Below are 24,598 nucleotides of genomic sequence, written 5' to 3'. Positions count from 1 at the left end.
TACTTATATTTTTGATAAATTCATAAAAATATAATATATATATATATATATATATATATATATATATATATTATACGTAACGTAAACGTAATATATAATATAAATATAATTTATATATTATATGTAACGTAAACGTAATATATAATATAAATATAATTTATATATTATATGTAACGTAAACATAGTATATAATATAAATATAATATATATATTATACATAAACGGATGTTGACATCCGTTTTCCAGAAACGGATGTTGACATCCGACGACGGATAACCAGATTCGTTTAGGCTATTTTTAAACCGTAAATTACGTACTTGTTTGGTGCTTACGTATCTCTTCTATGCTGTTTTCAACCAAGATGTTGCAAACACGATCACGAAGAGATGAAGAATTCTTTACAATCGCACAGGTGAAAGATTTTCACAACCAGAGTGAAAGAAAAGAGAGCACAAAAAGAATTAGAAAAACTGAAACAGAAACTACAAAGAGCAAAAAATAGGTTTTTTCCTATAAGAAATTCGAATTAAAATTATTTCATAAATTAAATTTTACATAAGGATATAATAGAAATATAAATAAAAAATAAAAATATAAATTAAAAAACAAGGGATAAAAGTGAGATGGAGAGGTAGAGATCCAAGAAGGTAGGTGGAGGTGCAAGGATCAACACCCCAATCCATTTTAGCAAACCAAACATAGGACGGACTTAGAAGAACCAGACTAACATTTTCACACCTCTAATATAATATGACATGGAGATTTTGTCTTTCAAAGATTTAGAATAAATTTACTATACTCACGAGATATCTTTTACTTACATTTTTATATAGCATAACTAATACGAAAAAATTATTTAAGGTAAATGGGCTAAATAATGATTATAATAAAATATTAATAGCGAGTTATCTGAAACTCCTTTTTAGACATTTGATTTATTTGAAAATTACTAAATATATGTTTTTTTAGAGATTAAAGTAGCTTTGGTGGTGAGTTGCAAGAAATATTACCTTTCAATTTTATTAATATTTATTTATTTATTTATTTATTTATTTTAGTGTCTAAACATGATTTTAATTTCATATACAAAAGAACGCAAAAAAATAAAATAAAATTATAAGGTGAAAAACTCATCTCACTCTCTCTTTCAATCAAATACCCACTTAACTTCATTCCACTGGCCTGGTTCGCTCGCGATGAAGAGGTCATTTCCATGGGATAATCAAATTGATCTCTCTTCTTCTTCACCAAATTCCACAGGTATTCCTATCATGTTGTAACTCTTTTTTAGAGTTAGGGTTGTTCTTTTTCTTTTGTTCTTAAAACAGAATCAGTTGTTCGGTTTCTCTTTTGGATATCAGAAAATCTATATTCACTTTACCTTGTGTGTCACGTGTAGTTTGAGATAGGAAGCGTGTATCTGAGTCCCGTGAGTGTGCGTCCGTCGCGCTGAAGGATTTGTTCCTTATAGGTGGTTTTGCGAGAGTGAAAAGAAGTGAGAGTTAGGGAAAAGGGTGTTCGTCTTACAGTGGAGTAAGAAAGAGGTTAGGGTTGTAGGAAATCTTAAAATTTTACCTGTTTGTTTGAGTACATCAAACCAGAATCACTTTTCAAGTGAAGAATTAAAATGTATGTGTGTGAATGGTGGAAAATCAGTGTAGTCGTGATGTTTAAGGGGTAAATAAATGGCTAGAATGTTGAACTGTATATGAGGTTTATGGATGTTTTAAGACATCATTTCTTTTTATTCGATGTTAGTTGTTAGTGAGAGGTCAATTTTTCTGTATAATTTTAAGAACATGGATTTAACCTTCAATGAGATCTTCGTTTTTTATTTTTTTGTATTTTGTCACCTTGTGTTGTTCAAAACATAGCTAGGAGAACACACATTGAAAAATGTTCATTTCTAGCCTATGGAAATAGGGACACCTTTGTCACATTCTCTTTCCCGAGGCTTAGCTTGTAACTCACTGCAGATAAATGTTTCATTTGGTTTGTAGTTAGCCTGTATGCTACTATTTTAGTCTTATGTTGCTTGCAATTCCGATGCATGCACTTACATTAGCGGTGGTTCTTGTAAGCAGATGTACTCATCAGACGGGCAGAAATGTATCAGGATTACATGAAGCAGATTCCAATCCCAAATCATCGAGGTTCTGTGATACCATTTACCTCGTGGATGGGATTGGGCAGATCCGTGAAGCAGTTATATGGACAGCCCCTTCACTACCTCACAAATATTCTGCTGAAACAATGGGATCAGTTGAGAATTGGCAGTGAAGACGAATACAAGCCCTTGGACATCATTATTCATCCACACAAAGCCGAGGCCACCATCTGGCTCATTGAAGAAATCCACCGACAAACCTCATCGCATTTTCATATTGCTAGTCTCTGGAAGGAGGACTCTATGTACAATGGTTTTATTGATGCCATTTTCCCAAGATTACAGCACACATCATGAAGACATGAAACCATTTAGTTTGTAGGCTTTGTACTCTATCCTGGAAATAGTTTCACATTTGTTGTACTTTTGGTAAAGAAAAATTGAATAGCTTTGCTTCTAACTTTTTTTCTGGCTTTGACTATTTTCCGTGTTATCCATTGGCAGGACGCATCAAGGAGACCAGGAAATTGAATATTTTCTGGCTTTGACTATTTTTGTTTTAAATATTTGCCAATACAAAGCTCTTTACATGTTTTTTCATAATAAATGTTGTTTTTTTGGCTTTGACTACTTTTTTCTTTTAATTGTAGAAGAAAGTTTTATACGACATTTTTCAGGAATTAGGCCAGCGTAAACAAGATATACAACTAAAAAACGAGTTCAGATTTTGGTTTTGTTTTGTTTTTCATCCTGCACTTCCACGATGATGACTATGTGCATCTTCATGCTAACAATAAAAAGTCATTGTCATTATGTCTTCTTCTCCACTGCATCTCCGCCACACTCACGGAAAACGATATCAGCGGGAGTGTCACTAGGGAAATTTGGAGCCTTAGCCACGGAGACACTGAAAGATTATATAATACACAGTCTTCTCTCCATTCAGATTGTTCAAATCGTAATGTTTCCGAATGGTTCAATCTGAAAAGGAATGATGGACGTTTATATAGGGTTGAAACCTTGCTCTGAAAAGTTTGTTATTGAAAACTTATTTTAAGAAAACATATTTTGGAAAACTTGTTCGGAAAAACATCTCATATGTTTTGGAAACCTTCTTTGGGAAAACCTTATTCAAACATCTTGTTATGAAATCTTTCTAAATAAAATGTTCTAAAAAAATTCAGAAGTCACCAAAAAAGTATAACGTGAAGGGTAAAATGGTTATTTACAAATTATGGAGGTGCAGTTAGTGACTAAGGATGTAGAACACAAAAGTCTAGACTTTTTTTACTGCGATTTTGGTATACTAAAAAATATTTTAAAAATCAAAATTAATGTAACTTTAAAGTGAAGTGCCAATAAAACAATCAGTAGAAAATCAAAATTCGTAAAAGAAAAGTCAGTATGCTCGTATCTTTCAACATCAAATGTTGGTGAAAATAATCACTCCAACAAAGCTTTTCTCAAGTTGGAGTTGATGACATTTCAAAGCCAGAGTTCATGGTGTTTGTAGGCTTTTTTACATAATATCAAACATAGATCTTTCTCCTGCACGTAGTTTTTAATTACGCCAATCTTCTCTCATATTACCATTCAATAGAAAAACAATCGCCATGTATATTGCCGAACTCCTAAAAGATACCACCTTCGCCAGCGTTTCACTATGTTTAAACGGGGCTCTTGAGAGGTCATAGAAGGAAATTAATTTTTCATTTTCTAAATTAAGCAGTATCGTGGAAATGGGATTGATTAAAATTTCACGATAATATCCCAAGAACCTTCTAAATGTGTAATTGAACCAATACACATCTTAATCACTCCAGCGTTTAAAATCAATAAAAACGTAGTAGCTTAGAAATTAAATACCCACAATTAGATCAGTTAGATAATACTTTTTCATAAGCAGTTAAAAAATTCCTTAAAAAAATTATAAAAAAAAAAACTCCAGCCATATTGTTTAGTATTTTTCAAGAATATACTATTGTCCAAAGTCAGCTATTGTTGAATCAGTTTTTTTCTTGCAGATATTTGTTCATTAAAGAATCCAGGTAAGATGTTAGGTCGAATCAATCATATTAGATCAGTCCCATTTTATTTTCAACATGTAATTCACATTAAAACTTTCTTTTTCCAAGAAAATATGCAGAGGAAAGTGCTGCATGTTGAAACTCCTGAAGCCGGAATACATTAACATGAATACAAACCAAGCAATCACTCTTCAGCAGGTTTGGGAAAGCCCTTCCATTTAAAGTTGTCCGCATATGATTTAACCTGCAACCACACGTAGTATGCATTAACACAGTTATATTACTATTGATCGCACCATACTGCCACACGAACAAGGTTGTGAAAGAAACGAACTCCACCGTCGTTCAAACTAATACTTATGTCGTTCAAAATGCACCCAGTTAAAGTACAAAAATAGTGAAAGATGTTAACCTTCAGCAATGGTGTGTGGCGCTTCTTGACCTGCAACAAGTTCAGACTTTTGTTACTGATAATAAAATAAAACCCTAACGGAAAAAACATGACGAACAGCAATGCACAGTCGAGTTTTTTCAATTTAGGGGCCTGATTCTTGAAGCAGAATTAGTGACTAACAAACGTACTCTAATGATACACATTTCACAATCATTTGACAAACAAGACATGGGAATTCTTCATTGCCATATTAAAACTATAGGCATCTCCGTTGTAAAAGTCATCTAGGGTCACAAATTAAAGATCTGGATTTTATAAGACATCTCCATTCGAATATGCTGACATGACAAAATTTTAAGAACTTGAGTTTTAAATAAGACCTTGGGTTAAAAGAAAAAACAATATTTTTTGTCTTGAAAACGTCCACATCCAAATACAACATTAGTATGGCTCTTATAAGACCCTTCCATTAGAGTAAAAGTGATGAAGAGGTCTTAAAAGTGATGTCGCAAACGGTAGGATCAACAAAAAGTAAATTATGACCTCATGCTATGATTCTTACAATGAAGATGACCTTATACGACCTTAGTATCGTGATTGAATCACGGGTAAGAAAATAGAAATAGATTCACCAAATATGTTAGAGATCACGTAATTAGCAAGAGGTTGGGAAGGAAGTGGAGAGGGATTAGCCGAGGGAATTATGAATTGGATAAGAGAATATTGAAGTGCTTCCTTCTTTAGAGTTAAACCTCCATTTGTCCATATTCAAGAAAGAGTATGTCTTGTTTTTCATTCCCATTCACTTGAAGAAATGCTATAGTTTACATCTCATACGGCCATGAATATAGCATCTAAGGATACCTACGGTCTAGAAAGTTTTCTAGTGTTTTAGTACGATGCTTCTCATTTTTTAATTACACAAATTAACAGGTTTTGTTACATTGGCTATACGTTGTGTATTATCAACAATTTCTTCAGTTGGTGGTAAAATGTAGTCTTCAGCAATTACATATCCAGGACCTTTGAAACAAATAGCTGTGTTCTGAGCTCTATACAGATTATTTTTCAATACATTTTCTTTCAAATTCATTAAAATTTCACGTATTGATTCTGCAATACCTACACCGGTTTCATGTGATATTTTCTGATTTTCCATGCATATGTTGTAACGCCTATTTAATTTTTATCGTTTTGGCTTTTCTTTAACAATTTGAGTTTTATATATCCTTTGCATGAACAGATTAGGGGAAGAAGTCAAGGATGGAATGAAGCGGCAATCTTAGAACTTTCACCAGAGATGATGGATTATGCTATGCAAATCACTTAGAAAAACTGAACATTTACCAGATGGGATATCAAGAAGGGATATGTTTTAAGAATGACAAGAAATATATCCTGGATCATATGTGCCAAATAAGAAAACTGCAGTACTAGAGGAAGAGATAGAATGGGAGGGAGACGGAATGTCCTGTGGAGGATAGGCTGCTAAATTTCACCTTGAGTTCATCGTTTTAGGAATTTAAACAGGGTGAAACAAATTATTTTTTGGAGGGGAGGCTAGGGCATGGGAGTATGGTCAGAGACCATGCGACATGGTCACATAAGCATGGGGCTAGAACATGGGCCACAGTCACACTCATATGTATGTTTAGCAGACAGTTAAGCTCGCATGGATAATCCGAAATAAAATAGGGAGATCTGGAGTTAACTGTTGATTGATTGAGGAAGTTAGGGGAGAGTAAAAGGCTCTCAAAAAGGAGGGTTAGGGACCTATATTCTGCAATAGCTTTTATCTTCGTTTCCTTGTCTCTAGTATTCCAGTGACAAAACCCAGAGGCAGATATGAAGGTCTCTGTCGATGAACATTCCATTTACTTTATACTCTCCTATCCATCTCCATTATTAATTATTTGTTTCAATAAGAACATATCTGTATCAAAAGAAACCTTGAACATTCAAAATATGAGATATTATTTGTGTTCCAATATTTGAATAGTAAGACATACCGAATATTCCCAACCATGTTTCTCTGCAAATGCTTTTGCCGCTTCTGCACTATCAAAAGTCAAGGCAGAATCACCAACATGAGCATAGGGATCCCCAGTGGATGTCCAGCCCATCAGTGGATTTTCCCACCTACAATTAGTAGAAAATTACTATTTGTTGAGCCATATTAATGATTACACAACAATTAATCCAATTTAGGATATTCTACAGAAATTGCTAGTAGTGACTCCTTAAACTATTCAAGGAATTCCAGAATCACATGTGCTATAATATAAGTTTAAAACTAAAACCTACGAAAATTGCCATAGGACATGAGATGTCATGATATCACAAGCTCGCCTCTTACGAATAAGTTTATATCGTTAATTTGCATACAAAATCCCAAGCATCCCACCTACCCAATTATCAAACTCGATATTGAAGGGGGAAAAATATTCAGATTGTACAACTCAGACATTGATTTTATAAAAGCAGTAAAAGAATTGTGATAAAGCGAAAGAACATACTTTTGGGTTGATAAGAAGTTGATCTTCCATCTTCCAACCTTCCCAGATCCTTGCTGAGATGCAGTTCTAGCGGGAGAATAAATTACAACCTGCATTGCGGTGTAAGTACAAGACAGAAAGGCCAACAGTGTCACAATGATTAGCAAGTGAAAGCAGGGGATCTAGAGATGCATAAATCATTTCTAAACTGTAAAGTCTCTGTATTGAACATGGTAGAGCCTACTAGGTGAAAATGAGAAAGGTGAAATAAGCCAATCACGAACACATAATCCCTAGATGATTGAATGGTCAAGATTGGCGTCCTTAACCTCTGACACTCTAAGTTAATACGCCCAATTGAGCATTGGTCCTTAACCTCTCACTCTCAGCTAACACGCCCAATTGAACATTGATATCCTCTAAAATGGTGAATATGGCTGCAGTTGAATCTACCAAAACCAAAATGTCTATGCTAAGATTTATCGCTTAATAATTAGTATAACAACCATAAACATAGACAACCTGGTATGCATTTCTACGCATAATTAAGTTATGGTAATAAATTTGGTGAACGAATGGTAAGGTTTTCTAAAAGTGTGCATATAAGGTGATTGAGAGCCTGAGAAATTGAGCGAATCGATGAATTTAAAAAATATATATAAAAAGAGAATAAAAAGGGTAGAATACCCTCCTACGAAGGTGTTCTTGAGGAATTCCAGAAACCATTCCGATCTCGCCTGGTTTGGTTTCGACCAGTGCCTGGGTGGAGAACCGACGGGCCATAGTGGCGCGTAGGGCACGTTGTAGAGTATTCGCCATCGTCAAGGAGAAATTTGATTCTGCGCACTAAACAGGGCCAAACGAGATTGGAAGCAAAATCTCCCGTATTTCATTTACTGTTAGGAATTTATTAGTTCCACACTTTTATTTTTTATTACTGGTGGGAATCTGGGCTGGATAATGTTCACAGAGTTTCTTCTTGCACCTCCATAAATTTTTCCTTGCATCCCACTTAAAAAACATTATGTTTTTCTTTCTTTTTATTATCTAAAAGTCATTTCAGAAAATTAAAAAGATTTTTAAATTGTGTAATTTAAAAATTATTTTTCTTTCAACATTATCTATCAAAACTTTAGTATTTTTTAGCCAAGATCTATGACTGTACATTATTTTTTACAGGAAAAGTTATATATTTTTAATCATTTCAATGCACTCCGTTTAATTTGAGAGACATGTATGTCTCTTTAAATCAACGCTTCTAATGAAAAATATTTTACTTTTTTTTTTGCATAGTAAGTAAAAACAAAACAAAAAAAAAATCCATAATACTATGAATCACCATTTATGTTGTCAAAATTTAAATTCAAGCCGAAACAAAAGAGTTGTAACAAAAAGTGAAACATATTAAATAAATACAGTCCATATCATTTAAATGGATCACCAAACCTTACTATTAAATCACGCTAAAAAATATAGTTACTTTGGTAGAAATTTTTTAGAAAAACTCTTTAACATCTTTTTTTTTACTAATGTATTTATTCTGAAAATAACTATTTTAAATAAGAAATACTTTTTTTTTTTAAAAATACCTTTTTTTTACCACCAAGTTACTCTTCTTAAATCACATGCAATTACTTATACTTTAATTTTGTATGATGAATTTAAAACACGATTTTGTACTAAATCAATTAATTTTTAAGAAGTTAATTCACTTAATAATCCTTTTCAATTTAATAATTTGATTTAAAAAATTTAATTTTTATAAAAAAATTAGAAGGGCTGACTCAATATTTATCTAACTATAAAATAAACTTTAAAAGGAAACATTTTAAATTGATATAGATACCTTATTAAAAATAAAATGATTTATTCTGGGATTATTATTTTAAAATTTTTGAAATATGTAATTAATTACTTTTTAAATATTATGTACTAATATTTAATTCTTAAGTTAATTTTTATCAACTATTTTTTATTTAGTGCATATTAGATTTGTATATTTTTTCGAAAATAGATTTTTATTACATTACCTTTCCGTGTATTGAGAGAACAACTTAGAAAGTGTAGAATATTTTGACGACTAAATCCCCGGTTTAATCAGAAACATTGTTTTGTCAAGGTTTACTCAAGAGACATAAATAGAGACACTTTTTATTTATTTATTTTATATTTCACCTCGATTGAATAAAACTCATATCATGTGTCTCATTCTTCTCTGGTTTTAGGCAAAATCGTTTGGATTATTCATTTTCTCTGTGTAAATACTTCAACTTTTCCAATTCTCACCGTCGTCCGGTTATTCGGTACATCTCTCTCCAGCGATTCCTTCATTTATTTTCCACCCTTTGGTTTTTAGTTTTCTCCCCAAAGAAAGCTGTAGATTTTGGCATTCATCAGAAGTATAGTGTGGCATTTCTCTTCCCAGTTGAATGCATGTCTTTCTAGTTATGCAGTTGTGATTTTTTTAACTTAAATGTTGGTACTTTGTCCGTCCGAGTTGAAAGGCTGTTCCTTTTCGTTGTCATTCACTTCAACGTGAATTTAATTCGATGGATTCAATGAAATTAGAAGCTGAGACATTGAAATCCTCAGATTTTTTGCATTTTGCATAATACATAATTCTAGATCATTTTAGGTTGTTCCCAAGCCTCACCTTGCTTTCAGGAGGCATAATAGCACAGGCATTTCAAGAGTACATTGCAAATTTGTTTCTGCATGGTTCTTACAATGTTACAATTCACTTTACCAGTTATATATTAGAACATCGGGGTATTAGGGGTGACATTGAAGTGAATATTTGTGATTTGTCGGAGGAGTTTTATTTATTTGATTGATTTGTTGTTTTATTTATGAACCTTGAAAATAACATGTTGACAAGTGAAAATATTTATTTTCTTGTTGGGGTTGTTTGGTGGGCAACAGTAGTCAGATTTTTTTCTTTTTCAAAGACGCACTAGTAGAAGAGGGAAGTACCGCATTCCATTTTCCTCTAAAGTTGAAGCAAAGAGTAGTCTGTCATAAAAAGCGGCAACCTTTCCTTCAATGGGTGCTCCTAAACAGAAATGGACTGCAGAAGAAGAAGCTGCGTTGAAAGCTGGAGTAGTCAAACATGGAGCAGGAAAATGGCGCACCATACTTACAGATCCTGAATTTAGTGCTATTTTGCGCATGCGTTCAAATGTAGATCTTAAGGTATGTCTTTGCCATAGCCCAGCAGGTTGTGGGAAGTGTTGCATGAAGGAAAATTCATTCTTCTGTCATTTTTTATTTGGGAAGCTTATAATTACGCTAGCCAAATGAATATATGTACACGGCACCATAAAATCAGCATATAATGTTACTGTCCTTTGCTTCAATATAATTTCCAAAGTTTTGCTGTACTTGTTTATATGCTTTTGAACTGTGAACAGGATAAATGGAGGAATATAAATGTCACAGCAATATGGGGATCCCGGCAGAAGGCAAAACTTGCTCTCAAGAGGAGCCTACCTGCCCCCAAAATTGACAATAACCATATGGCTTTAAGTACTGTAGTTCAGCATGATGAAGTTCTTGATACTAAGCCTTTAGCAGTTTCTGGTGGACCATTGCAATCTCCTAATTTTAAAGAACAAATATCAAGGTTACAGAATATTCAATTAATATATCTGTCATTTATCATCTAGAGAAAATAAATTATCTGTGACTGTGGTGCTGGACTTGTTTAATTTTGTTGGTGAATTGTGTCTGGAGATTTTACACTTGTAGACGTTACATCCCTTACAAGTTATTTGTTTTAAGAGAAGCTGTGTGCTGTTTCCCAACTTTTGCAAATGAATATATTACCAGACTTTTCTACATTCATGTGTTGTTATTTCGAATGTGTCTTTCTGTTTTAAGCATGGCGATGACATATGAAAAAGATGGTTTTGTTACCTATCTGGAATAACGAAAGAAAAGAGTAATAAAAAGATCATGGATCATGGTAGCTACCTAATGGGTCGCTACTTTTGCATTTTTGGGGAAAAAAATTATATCCTATGTTAGATAATTATTTGCTTACTTGCAATTCTTTTAAAGTATTATTTGAATATCAGAAAATTCAAATCATATATGACACATGTACAAATATTTCTATCTCTTACCTTTTTTTCTTTTTTATTTTCTATGCATGCATCTAAAAGGTACACCTCAAAATCAAAGGGGATAACTTTTATGCTTCCTGTAGGAAAATACTATAAATAATTAGCAATGATTTGTACTTGGACTCCTTTTCTAAAGGAATTCATGCCTATGTATATTTATCTTAATGTTCTCACGTTCCAATGTGCATTAATTCTAGGTTAATTTCATGGCTGTATACATAGTTTCTAATTGTAAGTTGCAAATGTAAATATTTGTAAACTTTTTTCCTGTTTGATGTCACTTCTGATAACATTTCATCTTGTTCTGAATGTTGAAATTATGCAGCAATATATACTTTTGACTTATGAAAGCAATGATGGTGTCAGGTTGGTGGATAATCATATATTGGAGGCCATTGTCAACATGAAGGAGCAAAAGGGTTCTGACAAAGGTGCCATTATTTCTTACATGGAGGTATTTCTACTCGACTTTTCAAATGATTGTAAAATCTAAACATCAATGAATGTTATCATCCCCTAAAGTAACCGATAGTTTCTTTTTTGCCATGTTATTTAAGCAGTGACTGATGTCTAACATCAAATAAAGAATATTTATTGATATGATGATTATTGTCATGTCAATTGTTGTTTAATGTCTTTTTGTCAGAAAATCTTTTTGCGTAAAACATAATAAAAATAGTTGTAGTTTTTCAAATACAAAATTTAATTAATATATAATAAATTTAACAGCAGAATATTTATTATAAAGTTTTATATTATTCTATCATCACAATTTTGACAGGACTGACTCCGCGTCTCATGTTTCTAGAGTTATTCTTTTAGTTAGTGATCATGAATATGTGCTTTGATATATGTCTGTTTTGGTTGCATACACTATGTGAGCTCATTTTGTCTGCTTTAAACTGGCAAGTAACAACTGTTAGTTGTTTTGTGTCTTCAATGGTTAAAAAATAGCATAATTCAACCCATCATACTATGCTATATGTTGCATATCTTGTCTTTGGAAATGATCTGTAATTTACCTTTAGAATATTGGTGAATAGTCAATACGGCTAAGCAATATAATGACTGTTTACATGTCTGCATATCTGCATCAAAATTCAAAAGTAATTTTGAAACTTTTTCATGTGTTTAGGAAAAGTATCGGTGTCCACCAAATATCAGTAAACTACTGTCAACCAAACTGAAGCATATGGTAGCAAGTGGCAAAATAATCAAGGTAGTTTTACTGTGAGAAGCTCTGCCTGGAAACCTGCGTAATAGACACAGTCAATCTGGTTTGAAGGTCGTATTGAAGTTTTTCATGTATGAAAGCGATAAATATTTGATGTTGCTTAAAGTCATTAAAAGAAAATGATTGGCAATCAAGTTAATTGGTTATATCATGTTAAGACTGAGCAATAGGACTAGGAAACCAAATGGTGTTAGATTTTCTTAGAACTGATAATATAAAAGAAGATTGAAATCTGAATAGTGTTCAAATGGTTCTAACCACCTTACAATCGTCAAAACAGAAATAAAGGAAAACCTTGAGACTGAAAGATACCCCTCAGCTCATCCTTGCATCAACCACTCAATTGAGCTTTTGAATAACTTCCTGTTATTTCCTTACCCCCTGCCACCTACTTAATTGCCATTTTGTCCATTCTGTTACTGCCCTCTCTTTTCCTCTTCCAAATTCCATCATAGCTGCCTTAATCAGTTCCATACTGCCTTTGGGGCCATATCACACTCTCTCCTTTCTTTTTCTCCTATTTAATTGTGAAATGGGCCTAGCAATTGCAATGTGCATAGATGGGCACTATCTTAGGGAGGAGAGTTCTATTTGAGTTGATAAATTGCCCCATACAATAAACAGATATTCCTTTGACAGGTTCGTTTGGCATCAAAATTGAATATATGATGAGTTGATCATGTGTATGACATATCTGTTGACAGGAGAAGCATAGATACAGGATAGCATCGAGTTCAGCTGTCTCTGAGAAAAGAAGGTCCTCGTCATTGGAAGGAAGGTCCAAAGATCATTCAGAAGCAAATAAGAATGATGATGTCAACATCCTTTCAAAATCCCAAATTGATAAAGAGATATCAAAAGTGAAGGGCTTGACAGCTCAAGAGGCAGCAGCTGCAGCTGCAAAAGCCGTGGCAGAGGCAGAGGCTGCAATTGCACAGGCTGAGGCAGCAGCTAGGGAGGCAGAGGCTGCAGAAGCTGAGGCTGAGGCTGCCCAAGTGTTTGCAAAAGCTGCAATGAAGGCGCTAAAATGCAAAATGCTTCATATTTGGTAGCTTCCTCTCCAAGAAATCTATATTGATTCCTGTAGATGAGATGGTCATGATAACTTCATTTAAATTTATGTTCCTGTTTATAATGCACATCACATCATAATTATTCAAATACTATGCTTGTTCTATGCACTTCTTCAGTTTGTCATTTCTTAACAATCTTCACATCCTTATTTTGTTTCCATTTGTTCTAGGTTACTTAATTAGAGGCTGATCTGTATGTGGTCAGACTTTCTTCAGTGGGTAATTTGCTCAAAACATCTTATAGCCAACTTTTTTCTGCCTATCTTAAATTTCTGACAATGTCTACAGTGGGGTTTCAATTTCAAAAAATGAAATGTACAACTGTAATTGTAGTGAAAATTATAAAGACCTAGATTTAGAAATCAATAAAAGTCAAATACCTGATCTTCTAAATACCAATAAAAGTCAAATACTTGTATTTGACTTTTATTGGTATTTACTTGTACGTTTTGCACAAGATACCTTTGACTTTTTATTGTTAACTATGAATGTTATGTATCTTTATCATGTTTGAGAATTTATACATTACATAGAAAATTTCGAAACAGTAGCCAGCTATGACTTTTTTTGGGCCAGGCGCGTTGTTTTGTTATGTGGGATATAAAACATTGGTTATGACTCAACAACAAATTCTACTTTTATGTCCTATTTTGTTGAGAGAAGAGAAATAGAGTGGATGAAAATAAAAATAATGAGTGAAAAAAGGACAGTAATAAAGTAGAAAATAACACTGTTGAAAAGAAATATAATAGATGAGCCAATGTGGGTGAGAAATTGTACAACAAATCCTACCATTTCATAATTATGTTATAATCTATTGAACCAAACACCTCCAACTTATTTCTCTATACACTTGAAATTATTTCCATGTTATATGCAAAACTTGGCCTTATTATACTCTTGAAATTGAGGACTGGTATGAAAAGCTCGATTTTATGAAAGGTGACATGTGAGACATAGACATGATGACTTTGAGAGCAACAACACTTACCAGACCAATCAAAATACATTTGATCGTCTGTGAGTCTAACTTTTTAACAGTGTTGACATTGAGAGTGAACTAAGACAAGACATTCAAAGACATGAGTTGAGAGACTAGGGTATAATAGGAGAGGAAGGGAAGAATGACAATACGTGTTGTACTGGGCCCATATTATTTAAGACCTGAGAAGGTAAATTGTTTGTGATAAATGTAGCAGTCAAGATGGCATCTACCCGATAATTTGGGAGCAAACATCCAGAAAAGTGGAGCTCTAACTGCTTCAAGATGGCGGCTTTTGTTTCTTCAACTGCATTTAAGAAATTTGGATTTACATACATGTTGCCATTATCAGAATGCAATCTTTCGATAGATTTTCTAAACTAAGATGGAAAAAAAAAATTAAGGACACCTGTAAAATCTCATTTTTCATAAGTATCTATGTGACTTAAGTACAATCATTAGTAAACGGCACAAACAACTTTACCCCAAATATTGTAGATATACAAATTGGTCCCCACACATTAGAATGAACAAGGTCAAAAAAGACACAATTACAAAGAAAAAAATGTTCCACCATGGTGTTTTGCAAGTTGACAAATATTGCAATGAAAAAGAACTCCATTGAATCTTTTGTAATTAAGTGAGGAGGAAACAAAAGCTTACAAACACTAAAAGCCGGATGTCAGAGAAGCATATGTTGATGCCAAACCTGGGTAACACCTTGTTGCTGGTACCACCTTTGGTGTGCATATGTTGTAAGCATATAATACCGTACTCGGCAATGAAAATCAGAATGGGAGTTGAAGTATTACCATGTATTTCTAGTCCTGTGCAAATGTTATTAGCCAGTTTGGAACATGAAGGACATTGTCTATCTATATATCTAGTGAAAAAGATCAGAAAGTCTTGTAGTTGATAAAAATTTCAACTTCATAATAACTGTCATCTTTTAAGGATAGGGATGGTCAAAGTTGAATGTACCTAATCCGACAATAGTGGCAGAAGTTCCATTAGCAGTAGTAATGTGCTTGTTTCTAGACAATGTGGAGTAAGATGAGAAGTATGAGGCCGAAGGTGTCACATATGATCCGTTGGCTTAGAGTCATTGATCCAAAAATCTTGAGGAATAATACAAGAGACATTGAAAGAACTCTTACCCGTCATGGTCAAGAATACGTGGTAGAAGGCTTACCTAGAGAATCTACAAGATCACGCTGACGATATAAACCTAGCAAGTTTAGGATATTGTTGGGACTCAAGGACTGGAAGGAAGAACGTGTATCTTCATCCATGGCAAGGGCAACTCTTCTAAGAGGAGTAGTTAGAGATTTTAAATAGGCCCTAAGCGGGCCAAGGTTGGGGAATATTGACCATTGTGCCTGAAAGGGGGCCTCACCAGTGATGATGTGAGAGAAGAATGGGCTATTTGAAAACAATGCTCCTTGATGCAATTGCTGACCTAGGTGGTGTCAGTGAAGAGGAGGATAAGTGGAAAACTATTTGATGTTGATTCATCATATTGAGGGAAAGATGGATGGAAACTGCGAATAGGCTAAACCCATTAAGTTAAAGATGGAAAAAAATTGAAAAATCTATCTTAAGATGTTGAAAGATATTTCTATGCTGAATTTGTAGGGGTATGTTAAGGAGTGTTGATTGATGTAGAAACCTGAAGATGACAAAAATTCGTAGGAAACTATTCTGTTTCATTGTCCCGTCTCAAGATGAAATTGACTCGAGAAATTGATTTTGAATTTCAACATAAATTGACTAAAAGGATTTAACCTTAGAAGGAGTTTGAAACTCTAAATGGACCAGGAATTGAAAGTAACGTAAGAATCTCCAAAACACCCCAGGAATGAGGAGTAACTTCCTCCACGTTTTCTTCCTACCAAGATTCTATCTCTTCCAAAAGGACCCTAACTCTGTTAGTTACTGTGGGTTAAGTGGTTTTCCTAAGCTTTAATTAGTGCTGGGCATTATTCTGATGTCCATAAAGTAGTTTCTTTTAGGTCTGTAGGTTGTGTTCGTTTAAACCTATTGTCATCACCTCATTATTCTGATACCTGTATAGAAGTAATTTCATTTAGTCTTAGTTCTTTCTAAGCATTAATCAGTGCTGCTTTATTCTAATGCGACATTGAAATTTATGTTAGTTCTTTTAGTTAACCCTGTTTAATAGTTTGTAAATTCTTTGCAGATGGTTTGGACACGTGATCAATTATTAGCAGAGTTGACTTAAGATTATTGTTTCTCTGCTGCGCTTCCTCCCTGTTTTCCGTAACTGTACATACTTTTCGGCTTGTAAATCTTGAATAGTGCAGGATGATTCATGAAACATTGTAAGGAGTCAATAATAGCCTTTTTTTTTTCCTTTCCTTTTTCTTATTTTTAAAGGAAGACAAAGCAGCAACGGAAGAGTGGAGATGACCATGTTTTTCTGTAGTAGAATGATTGACATCCACGTAGAGTAAATGAAGAAAGTGTTTCAAAAGCGATATGGATTGTCATTTGTAGGCAGATCATATATTCAATTCAAGGATGCTTGTTTTAAGACATTGCTATGTTACTCTTGCTACGTAATATATTGCCTTCCTTGTTCAAAAGTCTTTGGAATTTTAGCCAATACTGAGGACAGTACGACGATGTATTGTGTATAGGGTATAGAGGCATTTGCTCCAAATTGAGAAAATGGTCAGTTCTTTGAAAACCTGGGAGCGAATAGAGAAAACGTAGATCAATACTTGTATATAAATGGAGGTTCTCGGTCATGCGTGCTAGTTGTTGTGCTTGTTTGAAAAGGCTAGTAAATGATCTTTTACGAGCAATCAGTATGCTTAAATAATTACAACTGGTAACATTCTAAAACTAGTTTAAAAAGTATTTTTAGTCAACCAAAAGATATTATTCAATGAAAGTATTGTACTACGTTAAGTACACGACTATAATAAGTCCAGCTAAAGTAAATCAAGGATTATTGTAGAATATACATTCAACCGTTAATCCTAGATAACTAAACCAAATGAAGTATGGTGCAAGACATTTTCTCCTCATCAATAATCTAATATTCCCACCAGCCAATAGCTGTCCAATAGTTCATTGATCCAATATTCATGCAGTTACAACCCAATTTCCAATGATACTCGGTCAAAATCATGGTACTTCCAAATGAAGAAATTCGATTGCACAAAGCAACTAAGGAAAAAAAAAGGTTGGACTTCAGCCCCAGCAGTCATATATAGACAGAATGAATTATAGTTGGGGACTGGATTCCCATCAAAAGAGGGGAATCAAAAATTGAGACCCGAAGGGAGATTTTGATGAGGTATATTGGCTATTTCATGCCTTGATTAAAGGTCGGATATATATATTTATTCTAAAAATAATAAGATACAATAGGTAATATGTATATTAAGAAGCATAAAAAAATTCTTAAAAATATAATAACTGTATGATTATTAATGTCTAAATATAAACTAAAATTAAATATATTAAATATTGTCAAAATAAAAAATTATAAATTATTGTTATTACAAAAGTATTACTGTTTTATAAATTAGATACTTCTTTGATAAGTATCTATGAAGTATCTCACACAGATACATAACTCATTGAAATATCGTTACAAATAATTTAATAATTTTGCGAAATATTTTTAACATATGAGCAATTCATTGTCTACAAGGCCTCACTTAATCACGCCACTTATTACCATCATTTAACGATAGGAACTGAATCTGACCAATTTTAATATAATGAGAGCAACCAAAAGCTAAGAAAAACAGAGGCAAGAACTAGCTCTTAAATTTATTATATTTATTCTAGAAACTAAAAATATTTAAATCCTTGACATATTAGTACAATCTCATGCAAAAAATATTATGACAAGGGAAAGGTTGCCAACATTTTAAATTTACAAAGTTTTAATTGGGTTCCCTTGTTCTGATTATAACATTGAACCGGGCATCACCAAGATTTATCGGAACAGGCTAATCTACTGTTTCATCTACTGTCCCTATCTAGATAGTATATGTGCACTTGAACAATTTGCAATCACTAGCCATGACCAAGTTCAGATTGTAACATTCTCCCATCCTCCTCTCTCAATTCTTTCCATAATTCTAATATTTCATATGCTGTGGGCTTCTTCTTAGTTACTCCCTCACCATTATCATCTTCAGAGCTTCTATCATCCCATAGCTTCTTGTCCAATGCATCAGGAGACTTGTCAAGTGCCAGATTATCAGTGCATTCCAACCTATCAGCTTGTGAACTCATTCCATCTTCAACATCAGAGTTTTGAGGCCTGAAAACCATGGCATCATCAATATCTCCTTCATTGACTCGATCATGAGTACAGGCAGACGTCGCTGAATCATAACTACCAACAAAAATGTCATTCTCATATTCAGCACCTTCAATCATCATTCTTGTGGGAAATTTTGGAGCATTTTCATCATCATCAATTTTTTCATTCGGACCTGAGCCATTAACAGAATCTTTACTTCCAAAAGGGATTATACTAGAGAAGTTTCTAGGTGTACCTAATCCACAAAGAACATGTAATGATCTTGTTAAATTAGAGACTGTTGACTCTGAAATAACGTCGCAACTACCAAGAGCATCCAACAATCGCTCTAGATTTTCATGACTAATTCTGTCTTCACTTTCCTTAAACAAGTTCGTCCACTGCTTTTCACTCACTCGGAATGGTGCATGAGCCAAGGTGTTTATTAAGATAACAGCTCGCTCATAATTATGTTGAACTATAGCTTGAATCACCAATTCAAAAAAGAAAAGATGGTGAGGAATTTCTCCAGCTTCCAGAATCATTTCAAATGCATGCTCCAGTAAATGCAACTGCATAAAACCGAAATATGCCATCAAATTCAACGTTTAGCTAGACACATAAAAATTAATAAACCACTAAGATGTATATTTTGTGGTTCCGTCAGCTGACTGGCAACCAGTAATAGGTAAGAAAAGCAATTGAATCTGGAAATCATCCAACAAATGCTGGTCTGATTGTAAAGGATTGAAGATTGATCTATTGCAAAGGTCTTCTATGGAGATCAAGGCCACAAGCCTAAATATATTACGTTTTTGAGCTGAACTAAACATTCAAGTTATTTACACATGCTTGTGCACAGTACAAAATAGTTTATAAAATGTGTTGACACTGACAAAAATAGTACTCTTTTTTCACATTTATAGTAAAATAATGGATGAAACAGAAGCACTCTTGGGTGCAAGCATAGTTTGAAATACAAATTTATAGGATATGACATCATGAGCAGACATATAAAATAAGCATAGACTGAATATAAATAAGTACATTTGCTACCTTGCCAGCTCTTGAAGCTTTAACAAGTAATAACAAGTGTTTATTTTGATCCAATTGATAGCCAGAAACAATCATCTCTCTGTACACATGCTCAAAGTATTCCCATTGCTGTGCACTAGCTGAAGCTTCCAACATTGAGTTATATGTGTATGCATCTGGAACAACAGAGCTATTACCAACCCCTGGAGTGACATAAGATTCTGATTTGGCTGCTTTAACTTCCTCAAACAAAACTTTGGCTTTAGAAAACATATCATTTTGGCCAAATATTTTCAGCATTGTATTTATGGTCCCTATGTTAGGAATACAGTAGTCTTTCATGTATTCAAATATCTGTATGGAATCATCAATATGCCCACCATCCATGGAAGACTTAATCATGCCAGTGAAAGTAACCTCCAAAGGCTTGGCACGAGGAAGAATTCGAATATTGTCAACCTGTAGCCACGTGTCAAGGTCAATGCATCTTAATAAGGATTCATAAGTAGCTAGATGTTCATCAAACCACATATATGTAAAAAGAAAAGCATGAATAAATAAACAAATTCATAACCTAAAACCCCACCGAGTCCCTAATCGTGTGCACACCAGTTAGAAGGCAAGGGGATGGGATCAAAGGGAAAAGAAAGGAAGGGTAATTTGTCTCTTGTTTGGCTGTTACTAATTTTCCACGAGAAGCAAATGAAGGATTAGTAAATAAAACAATTAATAAGATAATAAATTCACAGTTTCACCCGTTTTTTTTTAATAACTTCGGAAATTTTATGGTAAATCCTCATTCCTATTACATCTCAGTAGAAGACTCCCAAGCAATGGAAAAACTAACCATAAACCTTTCGTTCCCTCCCTCACTATCCAAAGATCTCATCCCCAACACGGCTCAAGGAAAAACAGACGATGGCCATATTAGATAGTTCTAAGGATGAGTCCAGAATCTAGGGCTAATGTAGTCAACATTCATGGATTGTTGGGGAGCCACAGGTTGGATTTTAAGTTCTCAGGACCTAATATGTCCACCACCAAATTTATCAAGCTCAGATTTGAGTTTACTGAAAGAGATTGAAAACAGTACCTCTAGAATAGCATCTCGCCACCTCCCACAGTTGCAAAGGCAACAAGCGAGCTCGTAATATACACCAGCTGTTCCAATTACCCCTCTTCTTTCCATATCCCTGATGACTTTCACAGCTTCTTCAATTTTACCTTCCTTCCAGAAGGTTCTCACCAACACTAAAGAAGTGAGATAAAATATATGAGGCTATCGGTTACCAAATATCAATAGCAAATAATACGAAGGAAGTAAAGAACTACCTTTATAAGTAAGGGCTTTTGGAACTTCCCCACTTCTCTTCATCTTTCCAAAAAACTCATGGACAAGGTCATAATTCCCAGACTCCAGCATTACCTTGTAACAAGTACCACCTGTAAGACTTGAATACAAACATGCTTTGAGGGTAATAACATCCGAAGGTAATATTTTCCTCATCAAATAAATTTCCCATTCAGCCATAAAGACCGAAATAAAATATAACTTAGAGTAACTTGCTAATAAAATGGAAATCTCAGCCATCATACGGGGATATATAATGCTTCTATACAGGGAAGATAGCAATAATCACTATATAACAAAATAGTTAACTTAATAAATAAGATAAATATATCTAGTGACTTCACTTTTCCCAATAACAGCTGATCTTTTTATTTCAAATAACTTGAAACAGACTTAACTGTACTGAGCTATGTTGTTACTTGCAAATGACAAAACAGGCTGAAGATGATTGCACAAGAAGTACAGATTCAGAAAAGCAATTCTCAAATAGATTAAGCTCATAAAGAAAAGTAAAAACTGTTGAGTTAATTGTATCCCCCTGTTTCAATATTGCAGTATACACACTTGATATATTACTTGGTGTCAGATGCTTTTCATCCTATAATTACCTCCATTGCAAGTCCATACGTTGCTCCATTAGGTTTTAGACCACTTTTTCTAATTTCCTTAAAAACCCATGACACACCTTTCCACTGCTTTGATGGAACACAAGCATTAAGCACCTAACAGCAATTGAAGAAATCTAACAATTCAATCAGTCTGCAAAATTGCATTCACTAGAAAGCTATATGATAAATTCTAAATATGTAGTTGTTCTCTTACAGCATTGTATATAACCAGATCAGGTTCAAGAACTGGATCCCAGTTCTTGCGATGCATAAATGCTTTGGGTTTCTGCCTCATGCATTCAACAATATTCAGCAACTCTTTCAAAAGACCAGCTTGGCCAAGCGTAACAGCAATGCTGTGATATGCAGCAATATCAGGATATATATGGATGTTTTCCTGAATAAGTTGAAAGCAAATCAATTAAAAACATCCCAAAAACAATTAAAGACAAGCCTTAAGGTGGAAAATAAAGTAAACAATTGGTTCTTACACGCATCAATTTGAAAATTTGAAGGGCCTCCTTTGGCCTTCCCGCCTTCCCAAGAACTGCAAGAAGTTTTGTATACACAAACCTACAAATTCATTATTAACTTCTTCATGAGAGAGGACTGAGAATGCAAACATATAAACAAAACAACCAAAACATAGACTCTTCATAATTAATCACGCATAAAATTTTATAACATGATGCGCCAGGTTCAAGACATCCTCAACCAGTATCCTACTATTCACGTTGTTTGCACAATTACTGATAAAGAAACATTCATCTTCTCAAGTACCATATCAAATTTAGGTTGAAACAACACAGCACAAGAATGTTGCACCAGCTTATTGCTTTTAAGCTGTCCCGCCCCATTCTTATTATTTGTTTCTCATTCCATTTGTTAACACAATACATTAGCAAAGGCCAACCAATGCCGTCAATCCATTTGTTTGATTAGTTGTTTCCTCAAAAAATATAAAACCACACACAACACAGATTTCTTAAGGAGCTTCAAAAACAGCCAAGACAAATATCTAAACCCACCTGCTTTGGAACTTCCTGTGATCTTTATATCTGTACACCCACTGTACTACAGAAAGCGCTTGCTTCCAACAACGTTTAAAACCAAGAAGGTCGACAATCTTCAACAACTGATCTTCGGTAAATGGCAATCCCGACAACTTCATCATCCTCGAAAACTTCCAATCCCTCATAGTAATCTCCCTATCACTCAGCCTACATCGTAAAAAGAAAAATAGTAGATACATTACTTTTGGGTTTCTCACACGTGTCCTACATTCCGACACTAAATAAGGACACCTTTTTCGGTGGTGATTCAATTATCACATCGAGGAAGAATAGTACGTTCAGCTACTACACCCAATTCCCATTGGTCAACAAATATATTTATTAAGCTAACACCATCCACATGAAAAACAAATTAATTAATGACATTGAACAAGAAATGAACCTATCAACGAGAAACTTGATAACCGCGCCCTCGCTACGTTTCCGAGTGTCGCCCCTCGTCCCATGCCCTTCGTTGAACCAATCCTCATCGATTTCGAGGTCGGCGTCGAAAACCCACTTGAGTTCATCCATCTTCCGCTCCTCGAACATTTCCTTGAGCTCCGTTAAGCTCTCTCTTCTAAGCTTTCCTCCTCTGTACTCCTTGATCGCCCTCGCCTTCTCCAGAAACTCGACCGTTCGAAGCTCCTCCCAGGGCTTCCCCGCCACGACGCGCGTCTCTTTGAGAGAGGTGGCTTCCATTACTTTTCTGAATTCGCGTTTGATGGCGTGGAAGTGTTGGTCTTCCTCCAAGGCTTGGGCCTCCGCGGGAGTGAGTGGAGGAGGGGGCTGGGACTTCAGTTTTCGGTTGTGCTTTTGGATTTCCCTCTTACGGAGTATGTGGACGATCTTGGGAGTTGGATCCACGCCCTTTTCAATGAGCTTGCGTCGGATTTTTTCGGTGTCTGGGCGGAATTGGGCGACGGGGCGCTCCTGGAGATGGAGCTTCAGAGGCTCCATGGGATTGGGAGTTCAGCGTGGCGGCTTCAGTTGCTCACTGTGACAAGATAATACTAGCGGGAAGGATCAGATATTTCCTTACTCAATAAAATAAGGATCCCGTTATTTTGACACCATAAATTTGACACTCATTTGACACTGTCACGTGTCAATATGCTATTGGGTATTTTTATTTTTTTTTTTTTAAAAAAATTTGGTCTGAAAAATGCAGAGTTTTTCAGAGAGAATGTTTTCCTTTTCTACCCCTGGGCATTTTGAGTTTGAATGTGAAGCATTGGTTCTGTGTTAGAATTGGTTTCTTTCTCAGAATTGGTTTCTCTCTCACATTTATCGTCTTCTCCATTAACGCTCACGGACTACTCTTCTCCACAGTCTCGTCGTCTCCATTGCTCTCCACTGCTCTGAAATGGCAATTTCCGGATTCGAGCATCGCTGGACGAAGGTAAGTTCCTTTATTGTGGGTTTGGGTATTTGGATTTGTGTTTGGGTATTCGGTTTTAGGTTTGGGTTTAGGGTTTTTTTGTGGTTTCTTGTGGGTTGTGTATGGTGTTTGTTTGTTATTTGATTTGGATTGTTATTTTGTTATGGACAGTTGAGTGTGCGTCATTCATTTTCAACCATGTATATTAGCGCTCTCAACGAACGGTTGACAGAGAACCAAAGGGAAGTCATCTCCAAAACTCCATTTTTTTGGTTTTTAGAGTTCAGTGGTAAAGTGACATTGAATGCTAAACTTTTGCGTGAGTTAACCAAGACATGGGTGGATTCCACCAACTCTTTTTTTATTGCAAACAAGCATTTCAATATCAATGCAAACGCCATCCTCCGCAAATTTGTTCGGCCAACTGACTTACCGTCATCATCATCC

At 34.6% G+C, this 24,598-nt stretch overlaps 4 protein-coding genes across 8 annotated transcripts; 2 read left to right on the top strand and 2 right to left on the bottom strand.

Annotated features, from left to right (window-relative positions):
* Positions 1-1,110: 1,110 nt before the first annotated feature.
* LOC106767724 (protein RDM1) lies at positions 1,111-2,571 on the top strand. The gene is made up of 2 exons (XM_014652667.2): positions 1,111-1,260; positions 2,085-2,571. Exons 1-2 carry the CDS (start codon positions 1,197-1,199, stop codon positions 2,462-2,464), a joined length of 444 nt encoding a protein of 147 aa, XP_014508153.1. The 5' UTR covers positions 1,111-1,196; the 3' UTR covers positions 2,465-2,571.
* Positions 2,572-4,163: 1,592 nt separating this feature from the next.
* On the bottom strand, positions 4,164-7,920 carry LOC106765762 (NADH dehydrogenase [ubiquinone] iron-sulfur protein 4, mitochondrial). The gene is made up of 5 exons (XM_014650489.2): positions 7,711-7,920; positions 7,045-7,133; positions 6,538-6,667; positions 4,547-4,576; positions 4,164-4,378 (listed from the first exon to the last, which is right to left on the bottom strand). The coding sequence occupies exons 1-5, from the start codon at positions 7,840-7,842 to the stop codon at positions 4,319-4,321; spliced, it is 441 nt and encodes a 146-aa protein (XP_014505975.1). The 5' UTR covers positions 7,843-7,920; the 3' UTR covers positions 4,164-4,318.
* A 1,237-nt stretch (positions 7,921-9,157) lies between these two features.
* LOC106765491 (telomere repeat-binding factor 2) lies at positions 9,158-16,990 on the top strand. Of its 4 annotated transcripts, XR_001376037.2 has the most exons (9): positions 9,159-9,326; positions 9,946-10,215; positions 10,434-10,645; positions 11,514-11,601; positions 12,283-12,366; positions 13,086-13,429; positions 13,625-13,673; positions 16,637-16,722; positions 16,834-16,990. XR_001376037.2 is itself a non-coding variant. In XM_014650133.2 (8 exons), exons 2-7 carry the CDS (start codon positions 10,066-10,068, stop codon positions 13,635-13,637), a joined length of 891 nt encoding a protein of 296 aa, XP_014505619.1. In that variant the 5' UTR covers positions 9,159-9,326; positions 9,946-10,065; the 3' UTR covers positions 13,638-13,673; positions 16,637-16,873. The 4 variants fall into 4 exon arrangements, 2 of the variants coding, with proteins under 2 accessions (XP_014505619.1, XP_014505622.1); XR_002668558.1 differs by lacking the exon at positions 13,625-13,673 and having other exon boundaries at positions 9,158-9,326; XM_014650133.2 differs by having other exon boundaries at positions 16,637-16,873.
* A 1,225-nt stretch (positions 16,991-18,215) lies between these two features.
* Positions 18,216-23,762, bottom strand: LOC106768880 (pentatricopeptide repeat-containing protein At5g67570, chloroplastic). 2 transcript variants are annotated; one of them, XM_014654250.2, is made up of 9 exons: positions 23,174-23,762; positions 22,747-22,938; positions 22,210-22,291; positions 21,933-22,115; positions 21,719-21,832; positions 21,092-21,185; positions 20,853-21,010; positions 19,781-20,218; positions 18,216-19,296 (listed from the first exon to the last, which is right to left on the bottom strand). In XM_014654250.2, exons 1-9 carry the CDS (start codon positions 23,728-23,730, stop codon positions 18,493-18,495), a joined length of 2,622 nt encoding a protein of 873 aa, XP_014509736.1. In that variant the 5' UTR covers positions 23,731-23,762; the 3' UTR covers positions 18,216-18,492. The 2 variants fall into 2 exon arrangements, with proteins under 2 accessions (XP_014509736.1, XP_022639087.1); XM_022783366.1 differs by lacking the exon at positions 21,719-21,832.
* Between the last annotated feature and the right edge of the window lie 836 nt (positions 23,763-24,598).

Source organism: Vigna radiata, chromosome 7 (assembly GCF_000741045.1).
Source record: "Vigna radiata var. radiata cultivar VC1973A chromosome 7, Vradiata_ver6, whole genome shotgun sequence".
Lineage (NCBI taxonomy): Eukaryota > Viridiplantae > Streptophyta > Magnoliopsida > Fabales > Fabaceae > Vigna > Vigna radiata.
Note: the sequence above shows the minus strand (reverse complement) of the source record. Positions and strands in the feature narration are given on the sequence as shown.

What these genes read in the sequence shown, in the direction of transcription:
- LOC106765762 (XM_014650489.2), bottom strand. Translation starts at nt 7,842, where the DNA reads ATGGCGAATACTCTACAACGTGCCCTACGCGCCACTATGGCCCGTCGG. An exon ending in AAGAACACCTTCGTAGGAGG is followed by an intron (nt 7,134 to 7,710) that starts GTATTCTACCCT and finishes ACCGCAATGCAG; the next exon opens with GTTGTAATTTATTCTCCCGC. An exon ending in AACATGGTTGGGAATATTCG is followed by an intron (nt 4,577 to 6,537) that starts GTATGTCTTACT and finishes AACTTGTTGCAG; the next exon opens with GTCAAGAAGCGCCACACACC.
- LOC106767724 (XM_014652667.2), top strand. Translation starts at nt 1,197, where the DNA reads ATGAAGAGGTCATTTCCATGGGATAATCAAATTGATCTCTCTTCTTCT. An exon ending in TTCTTCACCAAATTCCACAG is followed by an intron (nt 1,261 to 2,084) that starts GTATTCCTATCA and finishes TCTTGTAAGCAG; the next exon opens with ATGTACTCATCAGACGGGCA.
- LOC106765491 (XM_014650133.2), top strand. Translation starts at nt 10,066, where the DNA reads ATGGGTGCTCCTAAACAGAAATGGACTGCAGAAGAAGAAGCTGCGTTG. An exon ending in CCATTATTTCTTACATGGAG is followed by an intron (nt 11,602 to 12,282) that starts GTATTTCTACTC and finishes TCATGTGTTTAG; the next exon opens with GAAAAGTATCGGTGTCCACC. An exon ending in CAAGTGGCAAAATAATCAAG is followed by an intron (nt 12,367 to 13,085) that starts GTAGTTTTACTG and finishes ATCTGTTGACAG; the next exon opens with GAGAAGCATAGATACAGGAT.
- LOC106768880 (XM_014654250.2), bottom strand. Translation starts at nt 23,730, where the DNA reads ATGGAGCCTCTGAAGCTCCATCTCCAGGAGCGCCCCGTCGCCCAATTC. An exon ending in GGCGAGATGCTATTCTAGAG is followed by an intron (nt 20,219 to 20,852) that starts GTACTGTTTTCA and finishes ACGTGGCTACAG; the next exon opens with GTTGACAATATTCGAATTCT. An exon ending in AAGCTTCAAGAGCTGGCAAG is followed by an intron (nt 19,297 to 19,780) that starts GTAGCAAATGTA and finishes GGTTTTATGCAG; the next exon opens with TTGCATTTACTGGAGCATGC.